The 20,796-nt window shown below is 49.6% G+C and overlaps 3 protein-coding genes across 5 annotated transcripts; 2 read left to right on the forward strand and 1 right to left on the reverse strand.

Moving 5' to 3' along the window:
• The first annotated feature begins 258 nt into the window (after window positions 1–258).
• Window positions 259–7,442, forward strand: CA14 (carbonic anhydrase 14). The gene is made up of 11 exons (XM_060029192.1): window positions 259–1,267; window positions 3,237–3,257; window positions 4,222–4,401; window positions 4,914–5,056; window positions 5,283–5,378; window positions 5,574–5,640; window positions 5,838–5,995; window positions 6,104–6,224; window positions 6,444–6,464; window positions 6,590–6,674; window positions 6,797–7,442. Exons 1-11 carry the CDS (start codon window positions 1,213–1,215, stop codon window positions 6,858–6,860), a joined length of 1,011 nt encoding a protein of 336 aa, XP_059885175.1. The 5' UTR covers window positions 259–1,212; the 3' UTR covers window positions 6,861–7,442.
• A 247-nt stretch (window positions 7,443–7,689) lies between these two features.
• Window positions 7,690–11,214, reverse strand: APH1A (aph-1 homolog A, gamma-secretase subunit). Its single transcript, XM_060029181.1, has 7 exons — window positions 10,877–11,214; window positions 10,149–10,319; window positions 9,909–9,982; window positions 9,550–9,672; window positions 9,269–9,396; window positions 8,725–8,848; window positions 7,690–8,387 (listed from the first exon to the last, which is right to left on the reverse strand). Exons 1-7 carry the CDS (start codon window positions 11,212–11,214, stop codon window positions 8,323–8,325), a joined length of 1,023 nt encoding a protein of 340 aa, XP_059885164.1. The 3' UTR covers window positions 7,690–8,322.
• A 158-nt stretch (window positions 11,215–11,372) lies between these two features.
• Window positions 11,373–19,251, forward strand: C1H1orf54 (chromosome 1 C1orf54 homolog). 3 transcript variants are annotated; one of them, XM_060007166.1, is made up of 7 exons: window positions 11,373–11,435; window positions 13,585–13,650; window positions 14,843–14,926; window positions 15,328–15,386; window positions 15,804–15,914; window positions 18,020–18,121; window positions 18,796–18,863. In XM_060007166.1, exons 2-6 carry the CDS (start codon window positions 13,605–13,607, stop codon window positions 18,116–18,118), a joined length of 399 nt encoding a protein of 132 aa, XP_059863149.1. In that variant the 5' UTR covers window positions 11,373–11,435; window positions 13,585–13,604; the 3' UTR covers window positions 18,119–18,121; window positions 18,796–18,863. The 3 variants fall into 3 exon arrangements, with proteins under 3 accessions (XP_059863149.1, XP_059863152.1, XP_059863156.1); XM_060007169.1 differs by having other exon boundaries at window positions 18,023–18,121; XM_060007173.1 differs by lacking the exon at window positions 18,020–18,121 and having other exon boundaries at window positions 11,375–11,435; window positions 18,796–19,251.
• Window positions 19,252–20,796: the final 1,545 nt, after the last annotated feature.

Consider the following 20,796-nt stretch of genomic DNA (forward strand, 5'->3'; position numbering starts at 1 on the left):
CTCTTGCCCTGGAGTCCGCCTTTTTTCTGATGGTGGTAGTGATTGTTTCTAAGGTCACCCCGTCTCTCCTCCTGCCCTGGCCACCGTGCCAGGGGTCAGTGTCCTCTTTGGTGACAAAAGCCGCCCTAGATCTGGGCTCCCTGGGGAGGGAGATGGCTGGGCCTCACAGTTGGAGCCGCTGTCTCTCCAGGGTGTTGCTGCAGCCCCGCCCCCCGCTGGGCACACAAATGGGCTTTATTCAGCAAACAAAACCACCCCCCTCCCAGGCCACACAGGCACGTGGACCCAGCCTCACCGTGGGAAGCCGGTGGTGACAGGCGCAGGAGAAGGAGATCGCTCCAAACGAATTCCCTTTGCCTCACTTCTCTTCCTTATTTTCCACACCCCACGTTCTGGTCCTTGACTTCCTCCCCTCCACCCGCACCCTGAGTCTCCCAGCTCCTTCTCGTTTACCTCTCTCCTAACTCTGCACTCTTCCTATTCCAGGGCACTCACATTCTGCAGGGCGTGGGGAACGGGTCCTCCCACCATCCGCCCTACACCATCCAGGGAGTTGCTCCTCAGAGGAGAAGCCAGATGGGGAATAAGAACCCCTGAGGGAGCTGGATGGGACCCCAGAGGATCGGACCCCCAAACCCTCCGTTCCTGCCCCCGCCCATTCCAGGGGACACCCTTCTCAACAGTGTCTGTGTGAATAGCAGAGGAAGGAAGAGCTCACCCCAGCTGCGCTCCTGAGCCAGGGCCAGGTCCCCTGCGAAACCCGCTGTGCTGCGCTCTGAGCAAGGCCATCCTGCATGCTTAATCGGCTATTTAAGGAGCTGTTCGCCAACAACCCAGACAGTCCCCACTCCCCACGTACACCCGTCCAGAGCCACCTTAAAAGCGGGAGGCAATTGTGAAGTAGCTGGCCAGCAAGTGGAGTGAAGACTGCAGAGGGAGATAAAAAAGAGAGGGCAGAAAGAGAGGCAGAGAGAGATTTATCCTGGGAACCCGGAAACTCACGGTACCCCACTGAAAACCAAATCCCCTGGAAGCCCGCAGAGGCACAAAGAAAGCAAGAGAAAAAGATAAATACACTCAACTCCAGGAAACTTCTCTTCTCTCTCCCCCACCCCTCCGCCTCTCTCTCTCCCCTCCTCTCTTCCCCCCTCTCCCTGCCCTAGTCCTCTAGTCCCCAAACTCCCAGTACCTTGTGTTTCTTCCAGGGATACCATGTTGTTCTTCATGCTCCTGCTAGAGGTGATTTGGACCCTGGCTGCCAACGGGGGTAGGTACATCTGGATGTCTGTGTGTATGTCTGTGTGTGCTGATGTACACATGTTGCCATGCATGCTTAATGGAGGAGGAGGAGTGTAAGAGGAAGCCTAGGGCTGGAATAATAGGCTCAGGGATGCAGGGGAAAAGACAGGACTGGGGAGGAGACCACTTTCCTTCTTTTCCCTTTGCCATTCCAGCCTTGCTGTTCGTGGGGATGGGGGCAAACTAGCCTGGGTCAGGATGTGTACACACACTGCGGGAGTCACTTTGCAGGCTGCAAATTCTCTCCGGAGCTCCTTCCCCCACTGCCCTGGTCCCAGGCAACCCTCCGGTCTTCTTTATCTACAAACTCATCCAATTAGGGAGCCAAAGAGGCCTGGAGTGAAAGGATAGAGGACTGATGGGGTGGGGGGAATACTCCTGCCTCCTGCCAAACTCACACCCTGATCCCTGACTATGAACCTCATGGCCAAAGTCCCCTCTCGGTTCTATGGGGCGACTAATTTCCCGGTTTTTCCTGAAAGCTGTAGCAATAACAGTCAACACTCTTGGGCCCTTTACAATTTACACAGGACTTTCAGGAACTCCCAGGAGAGGAGGATGGACTCTTGAGGGGGAACAGGCCGAGGTGCTCCAGGAATGTCCCCAGAACCCCTAGCCCTCATTTTTGTGATCCCTGTGCCTAGCACATAGCAGGTGTGTAATTAAAATTTGTTGGAAGAACAGGATGAGGGGGGTATCTAGAGGGCAGAAGGGGAACACAAAGAAGATGATGGTGAGGGGCACCCAGCCGAGGAGAGTTGTAAATTGCACCTGAGGAGAAAGGAACCAATTGGGGAAAAGGAGGAAGAGATGTAAAACTACTGTGCTGAGGATTTGGTGGGAGGGGAAGGGCAAGGCTCTCAGCCTGCCCAGAACCAGGGAATTCGAGTTGTTGAAGTGTCCCACTGAGCTGGTGAGTGAGAGGCTGCCTCCAGCCCTCCCTTGCGCTGCTTTTCAGAATTGTCTGAACGAAGGGATGGGCCAGGAGAAGAGCCCAACGATGAGATCAAGGATATCTTAGAAGTCTGAGGGGTTTGTTTAAGGGAATAAGAGAGAGAGAGAGAGAGACAGGAAGGAAGTTAGAATTTTTCTCCAAAGTTTCTAGCAGTTTGAATAATGCAGAGACAACCCACAGGAAGGCCTCCCTTTCCCCTTGAAGCAGTTTGGCCCTGGGTGAGAGCTGGACCAGCAGGCCCCCGACCTTTTAGCTGGAGACAGGACTGCACGAGAGCCTGGCATGTGACCCAGCTGGCAGTGCCCTTTTCCACACACAACGCTTCACTTTCATCCTGTCCCTGCCAGCCTGGCGGCCTGTGCCCACCCACTACCCTCAACGTGGAGCAGACCCTGCCCGATTCCCACCTTCCCCAGCCATCTGGGAATCTAGGGAGCAGAGGTTCCTGGTGATGGGGAAAGTTTCCTTTAGAGTTCCTGGGACCAGAGGAGGAACTTAAATGTTAATTCACAGCTCAGTGCCTTCTTTCGTGCAATGCTTCCAAGCAAAGGAATAATGGCCCTCTCCCCTCAGCAGCACTGCCCGCCCACGCTGAACTCCTTGCCCCTCTCTTTGTTCCAGTCCCTATCTTCCAAACCCTACACCGTCACCTCAGCCCCATCTTCTAAGAGTTAGATTGGCTTGGCAGAGGCTGTAGAAAAGTGAGGGTTGGGTATTTTGCACATTTGGATCCAGGTTAATTTTAGTCTCCTGGCTTTATCTCTTTTCATTTCTCCTCCCCCTTTACTCAGCGAGCACAAGCACAGCCTGGTTGGTGATTTTAAATAGGGCCCCCCCCACCCTCGACCTTTCCACCGAGGTGTCCAGTTTCAGGGCTTCCTTTGGGAAGTGGTAGAGCAGAGGGAGGAGAAAGGGGGGCGGGGTGGAGGAGGGCCCTGCCCCAGGCTGCGCTGGCTGTAACTCAAATTATTCTGCCTTGCAGGTCAACACTGGACATATGACGGTGAGAGCAGAACCCAAGGCCTACCGACACCCCTTTCCCACTGGGACCTCTTCACCTGGCGGGAAGACTTAGCCACGTGGGTTGGGAGGTTTCCTCCAGCTTCTCACCCTAGCTCCTTCCTTCCCCGACTCCCCATGCCCCAGCTTTCACATATATGATTCCTAGACGCTGTTCTAACAATCAAATCCCACACACCCTGATTCAGCAGAAAAGCCAGTTATGTCCTCAGTCAATCTGCGCGGGAATGAGGGAGCTGGAGTGGAAAGGGAACTGGGTGGGGAAAGGCGCCATAAGCTTAGCTGCCAATTCTCCTCCTGGCTCGCTTTCTATCCTGATGGATCCTACCCCCACCTGAATCTGGAATTGGGACAGAGCTTGAGGTCAGGGGTGAGGAAGAGGTCGGCAGGACAGTTTGTGACCCTGGCAGAGGTGGAACCCGATTCCTTTGCGTTTCTGATTAATAACTTAAACCGAATTCCAGAGTCAATGCAAGGTCCAGTGCGAAAGCAAGAAGTGAATGATGGAAAGTCAGCAGATCTGAATCTTAAGGCCACCTGATAGGGGGGCCCCAAGGAGACCCTACCTCTCTAGGACCATTTCATTTCCCCAGTTTTCCTGCTCCTACTCAAATCCCACCTTTCTGGGTATGCGGGCTTTCTATCCATCCCCTCTTCCTCTCATTTAGCTTTCTTGTCTTCCAACAAGAAGACAAGTAAGTAAAAGCAACTGCTCCCCGTTCATCAGGAGAGCTGGGGAATCATCACTGCCTCTGCGTAGGTGAAGGGACTGCAGCAGCAAGTCCAGGAGGGGCTCCTTGCTCACCCAGCCCCGCACACCTGGGGGCTTCATCTGGGGTGGAGAGAAGTGCATTTCTGCCTCCACACGGGTAAAGCTGGATGAAGGGTTGCTGAAGGGTGGTTAGGGGCTGGAGGACAGGACAGATGTCTGTGGTAACCCCCACCAGGTCCACATGGTCAAGACCACTGGCCAGCCTCTTACCCTGAGTGTGGAAGCAACGCCCAGTCCCCCATCAACATTCAGACAGGCAGTGTGACTTTTGACCCTGAGTTGCTACCTCTGCAGCCCCATGGATATGAAGAGCCTGGCACCGAGCCTTTGGACCTGCACAATAATGGCCACACAGGTAAAAAGACCAGGCCTCCAAGGAGATATAAGCTCCAGTTCCAATCTTAGGAGTCAGAAGTGAAGAAGCATTCTCCTAACTTCTAAATTCTCAGAAGGTTTCATCTGTAAATTTGGAGACATGAGAATGGGGATCAGGCTCCTGTAGCCAAAGGTGGGAACTGAATGTGTAAGATCAAGCTTTATGGGTGGGTTAGCATCATAGCATTGACTAGATCTTTACGAGAAAAGCAGTGGCTAGGACTTCCAGCCAGTGGTCCAGTGGTTAAAACTCCAAGCTCCCACTGCAAGGGGGCACGGGTTTGATCCCTGGTCGGGGAACTAAGATCCCACATGCCGCACGCAGGGCGCGGTCAAAAAGAAAAAAGAAAAGCAGTGGCCTATGGGAAGAAGTGGGTGATGTGCAGGGAGACAGAAAAGGCTGGCCAAATCTCCCCAAAGTGGTGGCAACCCAGGGGTGGGAACGTATCCACATTCGTCCACCAACCCTAACTCGCTCTCTTTCCCTCACAGTGCAACTCTCTCTGCCCCCAACCCTGTATCTGGAAGGACTTCCCCGAAAATACGTAGCTGCCCAGCTCCACCTGCACTGGGGTCAGAAAGGATCCCTGGGGGGGTCAGAGCACCAGATCAATGGCGAAGCCACAGCTGCAGAGGTACCAGGGAGCAAAGCCTGGATTAGGACACAGTGGTAGGCACTGTCGGTGCCAGGGGCAAGGAAGGATCTGGAAACTGGGGAAAGTCATACTTGGGGGAAAAGGGCAAGCTTTGTGGGACAGATTTAGGGCGTGCTAGAGGTGGTGGTGGTGGCTAGGATAAAAGCTTTTGGGAGGGGGTGGTGGAGAAACATTAAATGATTCAATTCCCTCTCCCCTCCCTCAGCTCCACATCGTACATTATGATTCTGATTCCTACGAAAGCTTAAGTGAGGCTGCTCAGAGGCCTCAGGGCCTGGCTGTCTTGGGCATCCTCATTGAGGTCAGTGGCCCCCAATCCCTCCTTGGTCTCTCTCCACTTCCTCTGCATCCCTCAGTCCTATTTTGCCCATGTGTGCTGCTGGTCGCCCTCCCAAGACAAGTCAGCAACCCATTCTGACTATTTATCCTATACACAAGTGTCTTACTCCAAACATGGACTCATCCCGAACTCTCTCACCCTTTCCTCCCCATACAGGTGGGTGAGACTAAGAATCCAGCTTATGAACACATTCTGAGTCACTTGCATGAAATCAGGCATAAAGGTGAGCCCTAAAAAGCTATCTTAAGACAAAGTAACATTAATTAGGCTTCAGGGAAATTTCTCAAAAAGGCCTGAGAGGCCTGGAACGAGGCAGTGAGTTGGGGCCGGAGGTAGGTAGGGTGTTCGCTTCTAGGAGCCCTGTCTAGGTAAGCGAGGGTGCAGTGAGAGGGAGATGAGTCCTAGTCTGTTCTTGCCCAGATCAGAAGACCTCAGTGCCTCCCTTCAACCTGAGAGAGTTGTTCCCCCCACTGCTGGCGCAGTACTTCCGTTACAATGGCTCGCTCACCACACCGCCCTGCTACCAGAGTGTGCTCTGGACGGTCTTCAGTCGAAGGGCCCAGATTTCAATAGGACAGGTGAGTGGTGGAGAGGTGAGACAGCAGACATAGCTGTAACCTCAAACCCTTTCCCACTCCCGAGAGCGAGTGCCACTTGTCCCTTAATCCCACTCTTCTACTTCTCAGCTGGAAAAGCTTCAAGAGACACTGTTCTCCACGGAAGAGGAGCCCTCTAAGCTCCTGGTACAGAACTACCGAGCCCCCCAGCCTCTCAATCAGCGAATGGTCTTTGCTTCTTTCATCCAAGGTAACTGTACAGGGTTCAGAAAAGGAGACGGGAAACTGGAGGACTCAATGGCAGGAACTAGGGAACCCCTGGGAAGGAAAAGAAGGCTAACAGGGGAAGGGATTTCCAGGACTTGCTTGGACTGGGAACCATGCCCCAACCCCGAGTACTGGCACAGTGTGCTACTCCCAACTGGGGTGGGGATCTAGTCTCACTGACCCAAGTTTTCTTCCCTTACAGTGGGATCCTTGTATACCACAGGTAAGACAGGCCTACCCATGTATCGAGGGGTGGAGTGCAGGGTAGGGTTCTCCTCAGTGAGTTAGGGAAAAGCTCAATATTTATGTTAGTCTTAGGCTGACACCTTCCACCTTTATCTCTCCCAGGTGAAATGCTGAGTCTGGGAGTGGGAATCCTGGTTGGCTGTCTCTGCCTTCTGCTGGCTGTTTATTTCATTGCTAGAAAGATTCGGTGAGTTCCTATTCTCCATTCCTCCAGTCTTTTCTTTGGCGTTGAAAAGCATTCGCCTACTCCACCTCGAATCTGTTTCGCCTAGGACATTAGCCATTTCCACGAACCATTCTCCCTTTCAGGAAGAAGAGACTGGGAAACCGGAAAAGTGTGGTCTTCACCTCAGCACGAGCCACCGAGGCATAGACTCCTTCCCGGTCACCACAGATGGCTTCCCCTCGCCTATCAGGGAGCTTCTAAAGTGGGGTGCAGGGACTGGCCAGAAAATACTGTAGGAGTAGGCTGACATCCCTCCTTCCTCCAGACAGCCCCTACACAGAGGTATGGACAGGCTCTCATTCAAGGAAGAACAGAACCTTCAGCCTCTCAAAACACGTAGATAAGGACAGCCCTATGTTGACAATGCAGAGGGTGAACTGTGTTTAGTTGTAGGGGAAGCTGGGGATGTGCCCCAAAGTCCCCCACCCCCTCATCTCTGTATCCCTGTCCCGAGATATAGTACAAGATCTCCCCTTAGGAAAAAGGGTTGCTGCTGCTATGTTTTTTTCCCTCAATATATTAGGAAATTAAATTTGCCGACCCCGCCTCTGGCCTTACTTTGGGGGCTCTTGAGAATGGGAGAATTCCTTAATGCCTCAGATGGCAGAGGTGGGCAAAGGGTATGGAAAAGGACGAATGGGTGAGTAACTCCTTTTACCCCAATCCTGGAGAAGGGGAGATCCACTGCTGGAAAATGCTTAACCCAGAGCTTCTGACATGTTAGACCCCCAGCCCAGATTTCTGCCCTTGTATCGAAGCTATGCTTGGAGGGAACGAGAGGTTGCCAGGTTAGGAGGGAGGTTGGAAAAGAGACATGAGAGGGCAGAAACCTCAATCAACATGTTATCCCCTCCTTTTAAAGCCAAGTTCCCCCACAATTATAAAGTCCTTTTTATTGGTCAAAATCACAATCACCTTGATTAAAAGGATGGGATACGCCATCCTCAGCAGAAAATGATACAGTTTATAGAAAACCTCCCCGCCCCCCCCACATCCCCCAATTAAAAACTAGAAAAAAATCTGCCCTCCTTCCCTGCGATGTCACGGTAGGCTGACTCCCCCAGTGGCACTGCAGCTCTGGAGTGGGCCAGCTCCCCGCAGCACCCTCCAGTTCACCTTGGGGAGAGGAGGGATGCTGGTGGTCAAGGAGGTTGAAACATTAGTTCCAGTAATACCAGTTCCCAAACATGCACTTCCTTCCTTTCCCCCAAAGCCTGGGACCAAGGGGAAAGCTGGATAGATATAAGCCCAGCCATAAGGAGCAATTTGAGGAGGGAAAATATAGTCCAAGGAGGTTAGGAGAATTAACACATACTTCCTCCCTCCTCCCACTTCAAAAGAAAAAGGCAATTTGGGGGTCTTTATCACACCAGAAATGGTTCCCCTCAGACCTGAGAAAAAGACTTAAGATATCCAGTCTGGGGAGGGGGTACTGGGAAACTCAGAGCTCATCTACCCTTGAACCTCCAATTGACTTCATCTCCACAGCAATGGTTAAACTAGGTCCCTTTTCTTGGCAACCTGCACTGTCCAGAACAGGAGATGGAGAAATACAGGGCGAGGAGATCAGGAGGGCACCCCAGGCCCAGGGGTCCCCCCCAAGGTTCCCTCAGTCCTCGGGTGGGATGCGCAGGGCAGAATACACCATCACCCGACTGTCCTCCTGCCGTCGGCCTGCAGAGGGGAATGGGGGTGAGTCTCGGGCAGGGTGAGAGCAGAGCACTGACACATGGGGAGTCCTGGACAACAAGGGGGGGGTCCCCAGATGGTGGGGATAAGTGCAGATTCAAACCCACCAGTCACTGACTGGCTGAACCCAGACTGCTCCTGGTAAAGCCTAGAGACTAAAGGTCATGAGTGGACAAAGCAAAACCCTGAAGGTGGTGGAATAGACCGACGAGGAGACAGAGAATGGTGGGCAATGGACCCGGGCTAGGGCTGGGCTCAGTCACGGGCAGTGGGCAGGCAGGTGGGATCTGTCAGGCGATCAGTCCAGGTAGTCAGTCCTTACACGAGAGACTGCGCTGGATACTTCGGAAGGACCCTCCAGCTGTGATGAAGGCCCAGAGGCCCATGGAAACAGTGACTGCATAGATGGGCAGCAGGCTGGCCTCGTACCAGGGGTTCAGGAATGTCTGGGGATGGGGGAAAGAGTAGAAAAGAGGTTAGATTCTTCCTCTAATCCCCATATTCTCTTTGTGCCTTTGACCCAAATCTCCCCCAGGTATCTCACTCGAATCTCCCAGTCCTTCAGAACACCGATATCATCACAGTTAAGGGCATTTGTGATTTTTCAGCCCCCTCAGAGGTTTCTGCCACTCCTGCTCACCTCAGGCCATCTGCATTAGTTTGACTAATCCATTCAAACTCCTCCCTAGAGCATCCCCGAGCAGGTTATACAATTGATGCTGAGGTGAGAGACGTCTAAAGACTCACCTTTCTGCCTCCTCCCAAGGTAAGTTTTTAAATGTTAAGAAGTGAGAATATATTTCCCCTCCATCCCACTCACCATTAAGTTCTTTTCTCTCTAATTCAGGCCCCTGTCCCCAACTCACCAGTCCCGATGTCAGTAGGTGACTCCCAACCACCAGGCCCAAAGCCCAGTACCGTCTCCTCTCACAGGCATCAAAGAACACAACTCCCCAAAAGGTATGGAGCAGGATAATGGCTGCTGTCAGAAAGGCTGCAGGGAGGGAGATGGGGATGAGATACATCCCTCATCTTCTCCCAGCCTCCTGAGATGTTGAGCCAAAGAAGTCTCCCAGGGAAGGCCAATAAATCAAATCAGGGTCAGGGATGAATGGGGCATGGAGGCAAGAAAGAAAGTGGACCTTACCTGAAGTCAAGAAGTAATAGGGTGAGTCTCCATGGATCCCAACCACACCTGGCCCAAGTGCATCGGCCAAAATATTGATAACAGAGAAGACACCACTGATGATACCGAAGGAAAGACCAGAAACTGGGGGGGAGGGAGGGCTTCATCAATGTCAAAGATCACTATAGCCTTATTACCAGTGATCCCTCCCCATTCCCAGTCACAGTTCCCCCACACCTACTCTCCCTCCAGACCACCTCTCCTTGGAAGTCAGGTATGAAGAAAAACGAGAAGCCGCTTAGGACATGTGGATGTTTAGAGACTTCCCTGGGAGAGAGGAGTGTCCAACTCCCTCCTCCAGTCCCTCTCCCTTGGCTCACCATAGGCCATCTGGCGGATGGAGATGGGTGATCTTCCGTCCTCACTCAGCGATGCTAACCCCTCATCTGCCTTCCTGGGGTGGGGTGGGTGGGATAGGGGAAACATGAGGGAGGGCAGGAATCGCCTTCCCCTCTAATATCTTCCCTTAGTACCTCCTCGTTCAAACCACCACCCAGGGCTGCCCCACTTATAGTTCAGTCTTCTGCCCTTCTCCCCTCCAGACCACCCCAGCTCCTTACTTAAGCAGCTTGTAGTAGGCAAAGCGGAACACCTCCTGTAGAAGGACAGAGACTGCAGCACCAAAAATCAGAAGGCCATACTGGAGTCGGGCATCCGACCGGTCGGTCACATGGACCAAGATGAACCAGACCACAGAGGCCAAGAGCAGGGAGACCAGCCAGAAAAATGCCCTGAGGAAAGACAAAGGCAATCAGACAAGCAAGGGTAGGGGGCAACCAGGGAAATCAAAGAGGGGAACCAACCAAGGCTGCAGCATAAAAAGTGGAAGTTAGACTTCCGGATTGTCCAGGGAGACAGGGAGGAGATAGGATAGGTGTCTCCACCAAGGGAGTTTGTAGGGATCTGAACGCAGGGAAAGGGTAAGAAATCTGATTAAAGAGTCTTCAGAATGATGAGAGCCAGAGTGTAGGAGGACAGGAGGGCGAGGTATCCATTCCTGGATACTCCCTTAAGGCCGGCCGAGATCAGCACAGCCCCCTTCCAAGTCTTCGCCTTGGGCCTCCTCGGACGTCGCAGGAGGAGTATAGGAGGAATCTGTGCGATCTCTGGAAGGCGGAAACCAACTGCGGGAAAGGGCGAATCACCCAGATCCCTGACTCGACCCTCTCCAATCTTCACCTCCGACTTGTCTCCCCCTCTCAGGCTCCCAGCTCGCCCCAGTTCCTCCAGCCCCTTTTGGATCTCTCTCTTCGGCGTCCTCCCGCGTCTCCCCAACCCCTTAACTCACCCCGCGACCAAGATGATGACGCGAAGCGGGTCTCCTGCCACAGTGATCAAGAAAAGCGCAAAGGCCGGGCCGAAAGCGACGAAAGTGCATCCGAAAAACACTGCGGCCCCCATGGCTGGGCAGCTGGGGGCGAGGTGGGGGCCCGGCCAACAGAGGCGAAGGGATGAAGCACGCCAGCCAGGGAGTCCGCGTGGGGTGGCGACGCGACCCCGTGAGGGGCGCGGTGCAATGTCACCCCGGACCCCCGGGAAGGCGGGGACACCGAAACCCCAGATACAGGTCGGCGCGACTTCCTCTACGGAAGCCGAGGAGGGTACAAACCCCTGCCGCGGCCCCATGGCCACCTCCCATCTAATCCCCACCCCCCTGGAGGCCAATGGAGAACCCGCGGGGGCGGAGCTGCGGAGGCGGGGGCGTGGCTTCACGACGTGCTGGGAGTTGTAGTCCTGCCCTCCTCCTGGACCTCGGCCCTGGGAGTGGCTCCAAATGGTTAAACATGTGGGCTGGGCCCGAGCCCAGTTTCCTGGTTCGGTTCGACTTTGGTCGCTGTTCCCTTTCGGTATTTTATGGGGCAGGGTGGTAGCAATCCTACGCTTCTTGAAGAGCTGCAGAGGGGGGAAGATCCTGTTGGAACCTAAAGGACAAATACAAAGAAAGCACAGGATAGAGGGTGCAGGGAGATAGGGACGGGTATTGTTCTTACTTGAATGAGAGGAAATGAGCTAGAGCTACTGCCTAAGAGATGAAGGTTACACTTAAAAGTAGGAGCTCTTTGAACAGGCTAGTATAGGAAGCATGCAATACAGTGTATCGCTAATGAAGCCTTCATCCATAATGACAAGAGAATCAGAGGGAAGTAAAAGGAGCCTGGAGAGCAATGTTAGGAAGGTTAGAGGGGATTTTGAGTTAAAATCGGGAGTTGAAGTTGTTTGTAAAAAGCAATTCGAGCTATGGAGTTGGAAAATGACACCCCACCACCACTAGCCCACCAAGTTACTCAGTTCCTTTTATGTCATACTTCCTCCATTTATTTTCTGAAAATGAACCTCAGTAGTGTCTTTTCCTCAGGATGGGGGAAGAGAAGGCGCAGAGGATGCATATTAGAGCAAAAGAAAGTTAAAGTATGAGAAGAGGGTATTGTATCCTCATTTGGATGCAGGTGGGGTTAGTCCTTAGGGAGGATGTTTGGGAAAAAGAGTACCAGGATGGGAAAGTGAGGGAAACTGGAATATTGTTCTTGAGAGAGTAATCAAAGTACCCAAAAAATCTATAGAAATTCTTCAGAGAGAACCAGGCTTACTTTCCTTCCTGGAAATGATTTATGGCAATGCATAGATGTACAGCCACATAAGAGTTTTCCATTTTTTTCCAGGAAATTCTGGAAAGGAGCTGAAGGAATAGATTATATAGATGTACGTGAGAAGTCACCATGCAAATCTTCCCCCAATAAGGTTAAGAGGGTGGGAACATCCTGGCCAGTGCTCAAGACTCTATTGTCTTGCTTCTGAGCATAGCAATCCAGAAGAGATAGGGATAAGACAACTCTTCTCATCTCTCCTTCGAGCTGTTACCACAGCATTTGCTGACTTAAGAACGGGAATCAAACCTATCTTGTTCATTGGTAGTTCCACAGAGAGTTGCATAGTGTCTGACTCATAGTAGATGTTGAATGGATGTTTATTAACTCCCTTAAAAAAAAAAATACCTGCATTCTTTTCTTATTCCCTTGCCTCTGAACCCTGAATTGCCTATCAGACTAGGCCTAGCACACTGTGCCTAGCACATACATTATGTTTGATGTTTCTAAATTGAATTGAATGAAAATGGGAAATATAAAAGCAGAGAGAAGGATAAGATGAACTCCACCCCTGTAGGCTAGAATGAAGGGAACATACCAAGTGACTGAAAGTGGGAGAAGGGGTGTGGCATATACAGCAGGGAAAGAGACTACCTGCTTCCTCCTTTTTCCCATCCTGTGTGCAGAAAGTTGAGAAAGAAGTGAGGTGAGATCAGTACTTAGCAGAGAGGAAGTAACTAGTCTTGACTGAAAGTTGTTTTTTTTTTGAAATCAGAAGCAATGCAGCAGGTGCTTGGAGAGTCAGACAATGATGTTGATATTGTTCCCATACTTCATAGTCCGAGACACGCAGAGAAGGGAGACTATTTTCAGTCTAGAAAAAATGTTCATCCCTTCCTAAGAATATTTTGACTGTGAAGAAAGAGATTGTGATGAAGCCTCAGAGAGAAGGGCAGCTCTGGATAGTGATAGTAAGTTAGGGACAGTGAGAGGGAGGGTGAGCTTTTTGTGAGGACTGGGAACAAGGAAGGAAAGTAGGTGAGAGGGGAAACTCCTTGGTAGGCTGGGGTTTTTGTTGTTGTTTGGTTTGGGTTTTGGCGGGGGGGTTTTGTGGGTTGGTTTGTTTGTTTTGTTTTTCTGGAAGTGGCAGCAGGAGGCCTGAATGGATCTAGTCTAGAGCCAGAGGGTCTCAATGAACATGTTTCCATCAAAGTTCACTTTGCCTCTCTTGATCTGGCAGCTGTGGCTGAGGACCGCACTGGTAGTAACTGATGGCCCAGTCAGTAAGCAAGTGGGCGGGGAATTCCCCGCCTGGGAGAAGATTGCTGCAGCTCCTTCCCTGCTTTGGAGGAGGGCAGAAGGCGGGGTAAGTTTGGTGGGAAACGCTGTAATTTCCTTTTTTACTTTCAAGGCACTAGTGCAGAATCCAGAATGGATGTCCTCTTTGTAGCCATCCTTGCTGTGCCACTCATCCTGGGTAAGTACACGTCTCTCTCTGAGCTTTTGAGCCAGGTCTTCTACCATAAATGGGGTGGGAGAAAAGAAAATGAGGAGAGGGCGGGAGGTGCAGTTCAATAAGGAGTGATAACACTTTCTCAACTGTGTTAGATGTCAGGGGCAGAGGGGAAATCTGGAAATTAGGGCCAGGAAAAGGGGAGGAGAGCATAGTCCTGTCAAAGAAGAGACAGCTGATGGGGATGGAGCCCCAGCCATGGGGAGGTCCTAACAAGAGTGAATTCAGCTCACCATAACCACAGAGTTGAACAAGATGAGAAGGACTAAAGTGAGAGTGGAGAGAGGTGGACTCTTTGAAGGTGGGGCGGTCTGAAACTAGCAAGGGAAGCCAGGGTATCTTCTTTCCCAGCGAGTTGGAGAAAAACTTTGTATTAGTAAAGACACAGAAGGGGTGGCTTTTCGATAGTGAGTACTGTCTGCCTTCAGGGACAAGGTCCCAAAAGTAGCTTGGCTCCTTCCCTCCTTTGTTCCCAGTCTGCCAGGTGCTCTCATTGTTTCCTTTTCCTCCAGACTCTGTGTCATTGCTTGGGGTTAAGAGAGAGCTTTCAAGGAGCTTAGGGAAATATTTAGCAGGAGGCCTAGAATTCCTGACCCAGTCAAGTCCAAGCCACATATTTTTAATCCTGGAAAGGAAGAAAAACTAATGCAGATGGATCATTTAGTCCAGCTGACTCATTTTAAGAAAGCAGATGTTAACTGGCTTGTTCAGAGATATTCTACTAGTTAGCATTGAAACTGGAACTAAAGCCCAAGTCCAAGAGGCTGTGTGTGTGTGTTAGTTGTGGGAGACACTGATAAGAGAACATCTCTCACAAATACAGTAAGTCTAGAGCATACTGAGGAGTGGATTTGGAGGTCTTAATTTCTGGTGTCTCTCTGCTTCCTACCTTTTTAAGGCTTAGTTTGGGTTACAGTGTGTGAAGGGACCCGTTTTCTCTTCTGGGAGTTCCCGGATTGAAAGGGCACAGTGTAACAGGTCTCATCAGAGTTATGGAGCCCAGAAGACTGAGAAAGGTTTAGAGGTACAGAGGCAGGGAGATAGTAGAGTGGAGGCAGAAGGAAAGGAAACTGATAGAGCTGAGGTCAACCTCAGGTGTCCTTCTATTGCTAAGGAGTTCCAGATGCCCCCTGACCTCTAGTCCTTGTCCCCCTAGGACAAGAATATGAGGATGAAGAAGGACTGGAAGAGGATGACTATTATCAGGTGGTCTATTATTACACAGTCACCCCCAACTATGGTGAGTATGTATAAGGTTCTGACCCTTCGCAGGATGGAGAGAGGTTTGGGAGATGCTCAGTTCTGACACTTTGACGTTTCCTTTACAATGGTATAACTAGGTCAGAAAGAAATGTGGCTATGAGCAAAGACTATCAAGCTCATGATGTTATGTCTCAAACTAGTGATTTTCAAGCCTTTAGAAATTAGAAATTTTTCAAATTTGTACATGATTTTAGACACCAGATTGAAAATATAAATGCATACACATTCACAAACATTTTAACATCAAAAGTTCGTTAGAATTATACCAGTAAATTTTACAACTTGAGCAAATTGAAGTATTCTGAACAGTTTCTTCCTCTTCTCATTTCCAGATCTAGTGCTACCTTTGTTACTACTAATTTTTTTTCTCCTCCCCAGATGACTTTGGTGCAAACTTCACTGTTGATTACTCTATGTTTGAGTCAGAGAACAGGCTGGTGAGTGATATCTACATGACCCTCTAGGAGGATCAGGATAGGTAACAGTTAAAAAGAAACTGGTCATTGTTGAAATGTAAGTGACGAACAGGAATAAAAATTAGTTAGGTGAAGTGAAACTAGGTAGTGAGCCCAAAACAAATTTGTTAACCAAAGCTGGGGATGAAGCCAGAATGCAGTAGGTTTGCTAAGACACTGAAAGGGAGGAGCAATCCTTGAGTCAAGGGAAATGGTGAATGGGATGGGTACATAATCCATGCAAACATGAAGTAGGGAAGATCCCTGAGTTTAAGTCTTGGGGGATGGGAAGCGGGGAGAAGAGGTGGTGAAGGAGAAAAGAACTCTAAATAGAAAATCTGTGAGGATGTTGGATGGAGGCAGTGATAACTCTGTGTTTCCTAATCCTACTGAGGGCAGAACAAGTGGGATAAGGAGGTAATGGAAGAAGTAGAGACTACCATTAGTCGTGAAACAGACCCTGCAGACCATCAGAAGCCTGTAACAGAGAAACCAGTGACAATGGAACCAGTGAGTGGATTGGGGATAAGGGGGGGGGGGGGGCGGGGAGACAGACAACCCTTACCCTGGATAGATCCCAGAGCTGGTGACGTGCAGCAGAGGGAGGCTTTGGTGGATGGGGGAGCCAAATAACTAGTACTACAATGCAGGTGTTCATCTCAACTTGGCCATCATTTCTTTCACTGAGATTTAATACTAACCCGTATACAGAACACTGGGAAGATTTGGTGCAGTTAAATTTCAGTTGAATAGTATTTAATGTGTAAGTAACCTATGCCTAGAGCTGCTGCTGCTGCTGGTGATGATGAAAAAGAGATCTGTGATGTTGTTATTGTCCTCAAAGTATTCATAAAACTCAAGTTTACACTTATGAAACATTTAAAACAAAATGAAAAGATTTGTAACAATGTTAAATTGCATATACATTTGACAGCATATGACAAACAAGTGCTTTAGGCTGTGGAAGGAGAGAGATAGCACAGGCTGAAGTTGTCTGGAAGACTTTTAGGAGGTAATTATGCTTGAAATACACTTTGAAGAATAGGTGAGCTTTTGGTTGGCAGGAGGTTATGAAAGGATGAAAGCAATTAGGGGGAAGAATAGTTATTCCAAGAGTGAAAGAGCTGCACAGACAAGGGGGATAGAACAAGCAGGGTATGTTTAGTGGATGGAGTATGACTGAAGGAGAGGGTATGTGGGAAATTAAGAAATAACATTTACAATGCTCCAAATATTTGCTTGATAATCTCACATATGGGAAGATAGGGCCAAATTACAGAGTCTGAAGTATCAGGGAAGGTTCAGACTTATAAGCAATAGGGAGCCTAGTAAGTTCTTCAGTGTGGTAAACACACAATGAAAGTGGTATTTTTGAAAAATGATTTATCTGGTTGTATGAAGGATGCAGTGGAGTGGAGAGAGACTCATGAGATTTGCATCATTCCAGAAACAATCCATTAAAGGTCTGGACTAGGGAAGTGGCATTTTGAATGGAGAGGAGAAAAATAAGAAACATTTTGAAGAAAATGCCTTGCTCCAGTGATAATTTCATATGGGCAATAAATGAGGAGAGAGTTAAAATAACTTAAAAGTTTTAAACATGGATATCTGGGAAAACGGTTGACCAAAATGGGAACTGTGGGAGATTAAAATGATTTAGGAGTGAAGTTATAAATTTGGTATTGGCCAAGCTGAATTTATAATGACAGCCCTATGAGGGTGTCGTAAAGGTAGCTGAATTAAGTCAGTGCTACAGTTCTAAGTGCCAAGTCACAGTCACAAAAGTAGAGCTCATTAGAGCCAGTACACACAGAAGACCAAAAGGCCAATGACTGTGCCGGTAGTTAGTAGAAGAGGAATCAACAAAGGAAATGGAGACGAGCTGATTGGAGAGGTAGGCAGATAGCCAAATTTGTTTTTTAAAGTCTAGAAGAGAAAGCTTAATACAATCAATCAAAAGCTACCAAGAGGCCAAGGAGAAGGAGGTGATTGATAATCACAGAGAAAGTAGTTTTAATTGAGTGGATGTAGCAAAAGCTAGATTTTGTGGTGTTAGAGCGGGAATACATTGTGAGGAAGTGGAGGGAGAGGATAGACCAACCATCTGAGAAATCTGGTAATGCAAAAAGAGAAGCAACAGCTAGAAAGGGCAACAGGATCAAAGTGCAGTCTGAATATAGTTGAACACAGATGGGAAGATTTAGTAGAAATGGAAAGCTGATGCTTGACAAGGACAGATAAATATTTTAAAGTGTATAGTAGGCTCTCTTTAGATTGTAAACTCTGTGAGGACAGAACCACTGTCTTAATTATATTTATGTCCCCCCTATGGCACCTAGCACAGTGACTAGTATAGTGTCATGCACATAGCTTAAAAAACAAAACAGAAAACATCTCATTGAATTGAGTCAGGTCTCCCTGGTATGGTCAGGAATGGCTGAAAGGCACAGAGGAAAGGACTTCTTATAGTGATGGGGAGGAGGGCTGGATCTTTCTCTAAGCTCAGAGGAAAGAAGACAGAGATTGGTGTAAAGAGATGGTTATCCTTCCAGAGTGGGAGGTGGGCAGTAGGAAGGGTGACACTAGCCTACTATGAGGGGATGTCTGTATTTTAGCAGAGTCCAGATCTGAACAATGCTGTATCCAGTCTGCAGAGTCCTGGTGCACTCCTCCTGTCCTGGGCCCTCGTTCAGGGGGGGATGTATTTCATGTAGAAGGTGAGAGTGCAGCCATTGGCCTTGGGGGAGTCTGTGAAGCAATTTTACCAGTATCTCTGGCTAGTGTTTCCAGCCTGGTCAATTCTGTCTGAGCTGCTTAAAGAGGGATCACATACAGAAAAATCTTATCTAACTTTAAGGAGGTTTAGGAGATGTTGAGGCAAAGGCCTTTGTCATAAGAGTCATTACTCTTTCTGAACTGGGAGGATTTCAGGACCTCCTAGAGCAGAAGCAGGTGGAATGGAGAAGAAACTTCTCCAGGTTTCCAGTCTGCCTCGAGGAATCAAAGCTGGCCTGGTTTAAGGCTCTTCAGGTGCTAGAGGGCAAAATGGGAGGGGCCCTACAACCTGGCAGAGTCAAGAGGCAGAAGTGGGGGTGGTTCCCTAATGTAGGGGAGAGATGGTGGAAAGGGGGAAGGAAGAGAAACCTGTATTATAGGGAAGGAATTTACGTTGGTAATCTAAATAACTATGGGCATGAAGGGTTTAGCAGAAGGAAGGAGTAAAGAGGGGAGGGGGACACATGTAGTGGATGTCATGGGGAAATCTAGCTCAAAATAAGAAATCTGGGGGGTTTCCATAGAGGTGGGAGGGGCTTCCTGAGTCCCCTGACCCTGTTTTTTTGTTTTTCCCTTTCTTCGTTGTTTTTGTTTTTTGTTTTTTTTTTTTTTTTAGGAGAGGGAACGCTGCTACGACTCATTGGATGGGGATTTGGGAAGAGGAGAGTGGAAGATTAAATAAATAAATGAAGTAATCTGGTTACTCTCTACTCCTTTATGAGGGTCAGTTCTAAAGCTGCAACACTGAAGAGAGCACCAGGATATAGGTGTGTGAAGGGTAGATTAGAAAGGGAGTTAGGTGACAGTAGAGTTAGAGGGAATTATTAGGGCTGTGAAAAAATAAACCCTGAAATTTTGGGAAGAATGGAGAAAAACACCCACAAACAACAGGTTTATTCACAGCCTGTAATTCCCTCTAATTCTACTGTTTTGCTTTATCATATATGGTGTTGAGACAGTATATCTGGAGAAAGAAAGTTGAAGTGGAACCCTTTTTATAAAATAAGCACATTGTTAAACATACGTAAAATATCAAAAACTACTTAGAATAGATTTTTAAAATTCACACCCTCCTCCCCTTATCTCCCCCCTCCAGCCCCTAACTATGTACCTTTTCAGTTAGTAATTAAGGCATTCGAGGACAGACTGTTTTTTTCTTTTTATAAATTTATTTATTTATTTTTGGCTGCTTTGGGTCTTTGTTGCTGCAGGCTTTCTCTAGTTGCAGCGAGCGGGTGCTATTCTTGGTTGCGGTGCGCGGGCTTCTCATAGCGGTGGCTTCTCTTGTTGTGGTGCACGGGCTCTAGAGTGGGCTTCAGTAGTTGTGGCTTGCGGGCTCTAGAGTGCAGGCTCAATAGTTGTGGCACATGGGCTTAGTTGCTCCGCAGCACGTGGGATCTTCCTCGACCAGGGCTCGAACCTGTGTCCCCTGCATCGGCAGTTGGATTCTTAACCACTGCGTCACCAGGGAAGCCCAGGGACAAACTTTAAAAAGAAAAAAAATTTTTTTTCCCTTTTATCCTTCGACCCTAAAAAGAACTGGGCTGCCCCCTTGCGGCCTCTTCGATGTTATAGCTTCAATCAGCCCACAATCCCTGGGTCCTGTCCCCTTCTCTCCACTGTGCTCTCAATACTGCAAGGGGGAGTTCCCCGGTTGCTTAGTGGTTAGCCCTCCGGGCTTTCGCTGCGGTCACCCGGATTCAATTCCTCGTTGGGGAACTGAGATCCCGCAAGCCTCCTGGCACAGCAAAAGAAAACAAACAAACAAAACAAAACAAAGCACTGCAAGGGCCAGTGAATAGTAAACTCCGGACTTGCCACCCTCCGTCCTTCAAATCTTCTCCAGAGGACAAATGAAGAAACTGAATCTGGACAAGTACATAATCTAGGAGATCAGAGACCTACCCACTCTCCTTTTCTTGTGCTAAGAAACACAGAACTAAGGCGCAGGGCCCGGGGAACCGGGGTAGAAAAGTCAGGAGCAACCCGGCGGGGCTTTGACCTCTGGAGTCGTGGCGGGCTGGCATCTGAGCTGGTAACGTGCGTGGCGGGTTACATAAGGAAAGGGCTGGTGGAGCCGCCCCAGCGGGAGCCGGGGAGAGGACGCGGTGTTCTCGGCAGCAATCCCCACCCTCCTCACCCAGCAGGGCAGGAGGCACCCAACTTGTAGGAGAAGGAGGAGGAGGGGAGGGTGAAACAGAGACCGGGAAGTCACGAGAGCTGGGCCGCCGAGAGGGGGAGAGTATACATAGTGGCACACATCCATTGTCTCACACACGTTGCAGACGCAAGTCGCTGATCGTTTCCACGTGCTGCACTCGTGAGCGGAGGCGCTGAAAGAGGGGGCAGAAGGGTCGGTTCTCAAGGAAGAGCCAAGAGTCCCACATCTCAATGCGCACTCCTTAGGTCACACAACCAGTCTGCACACTCCAGCTGCGCGGCTCCGGCACACCACCATCCTATTTAAAGCCACAGGCTCCGCCCTTTTCCTCCCCTCCCTTCTTTTCCACTCTTTTTCCATCCTCCTCCTTCTCTCATCACCGGGTCCTCCTCGCTAGCCGCATGTAGGGGCGGAGCACGGAATGCTTACCTTCCAACCAATCGTCACCTGACTGCC

Source organism: Delphinus delphis, chromosome 1, assembly GCF_949987515.2.
Source record: "Delphinus delphis chromosome 1, mDelDel1.2, whole genome shotgun sequence".
NCBI classification, from domain to species: domain Eukaryota; kingdom Metazoa; phylum Chordata; class Mammalia; order Artiodactyla; family Delphinidae; genus Delphinus; species Delphinus delphis.

Coding starts and splice junctions, on each gene's coding strand:
- CA14 (XM_060029192.1), top strand. CDS start 1,213: ATGTTGTTCTTCATGCTCCTGCTAGAGGTGATTTGGACCCTGGCTGCC. Junction 3,258..4,221: donor TCAACACTGGACATATGACG/GTGAGAGCAGAA, acceptor AACCCCCACCAG/GTCCACATGGTCAAGACCAC. Junction 5,996..6,103: donor CCCAGATTTCAATAGGACAG/GTGAGTGGTGGA, acceptor TCTACTTCTCAG/CTGGAAAAGCTTCAAGAGAC.
- APH1A (XM_060029181.1), bottom strand. CDS start 11,214: ATGGGGCCGCGGCAGGGGTTTGTACCCTCCTCGGCTTCCGTAGAGGAA. Junction 8,849..9,268: donor ACCTACTGACATCGGGACTG/GTGAGTTGGGGA, acceptor CCCCATCCCCAG/ACATTCCTGAACCCCTGGTA. Junction 8,388..8,724: donor TATCCAGCGCAGTCTCTCGT/GTAAGGACTGAC, acceptor TCCCCTCTGCAG/GCCGACGGCAGGAGGACAGT.
- C1H1orf54 (XM_060007166.1), top strand. CDS start 13,605: ATGGATGTCCTCTTTGTAGCCATCCTTGCTGTGCCACTCATCCTGG. Junction 14,927..15,327: donor CACAGTCACCCCCAACTATG/GTGAGTATGTAT, acceptor TCTCCTCCCCAG/ATGACTTTGGTGCAAACTTC. Junction 15,915..18,019: donor AACCAGTGACAATGGAACCA/GTGAGTGGATTG, acceptor TCTGTATTTTAG/CAGAGTCCAGATCTGAACAA.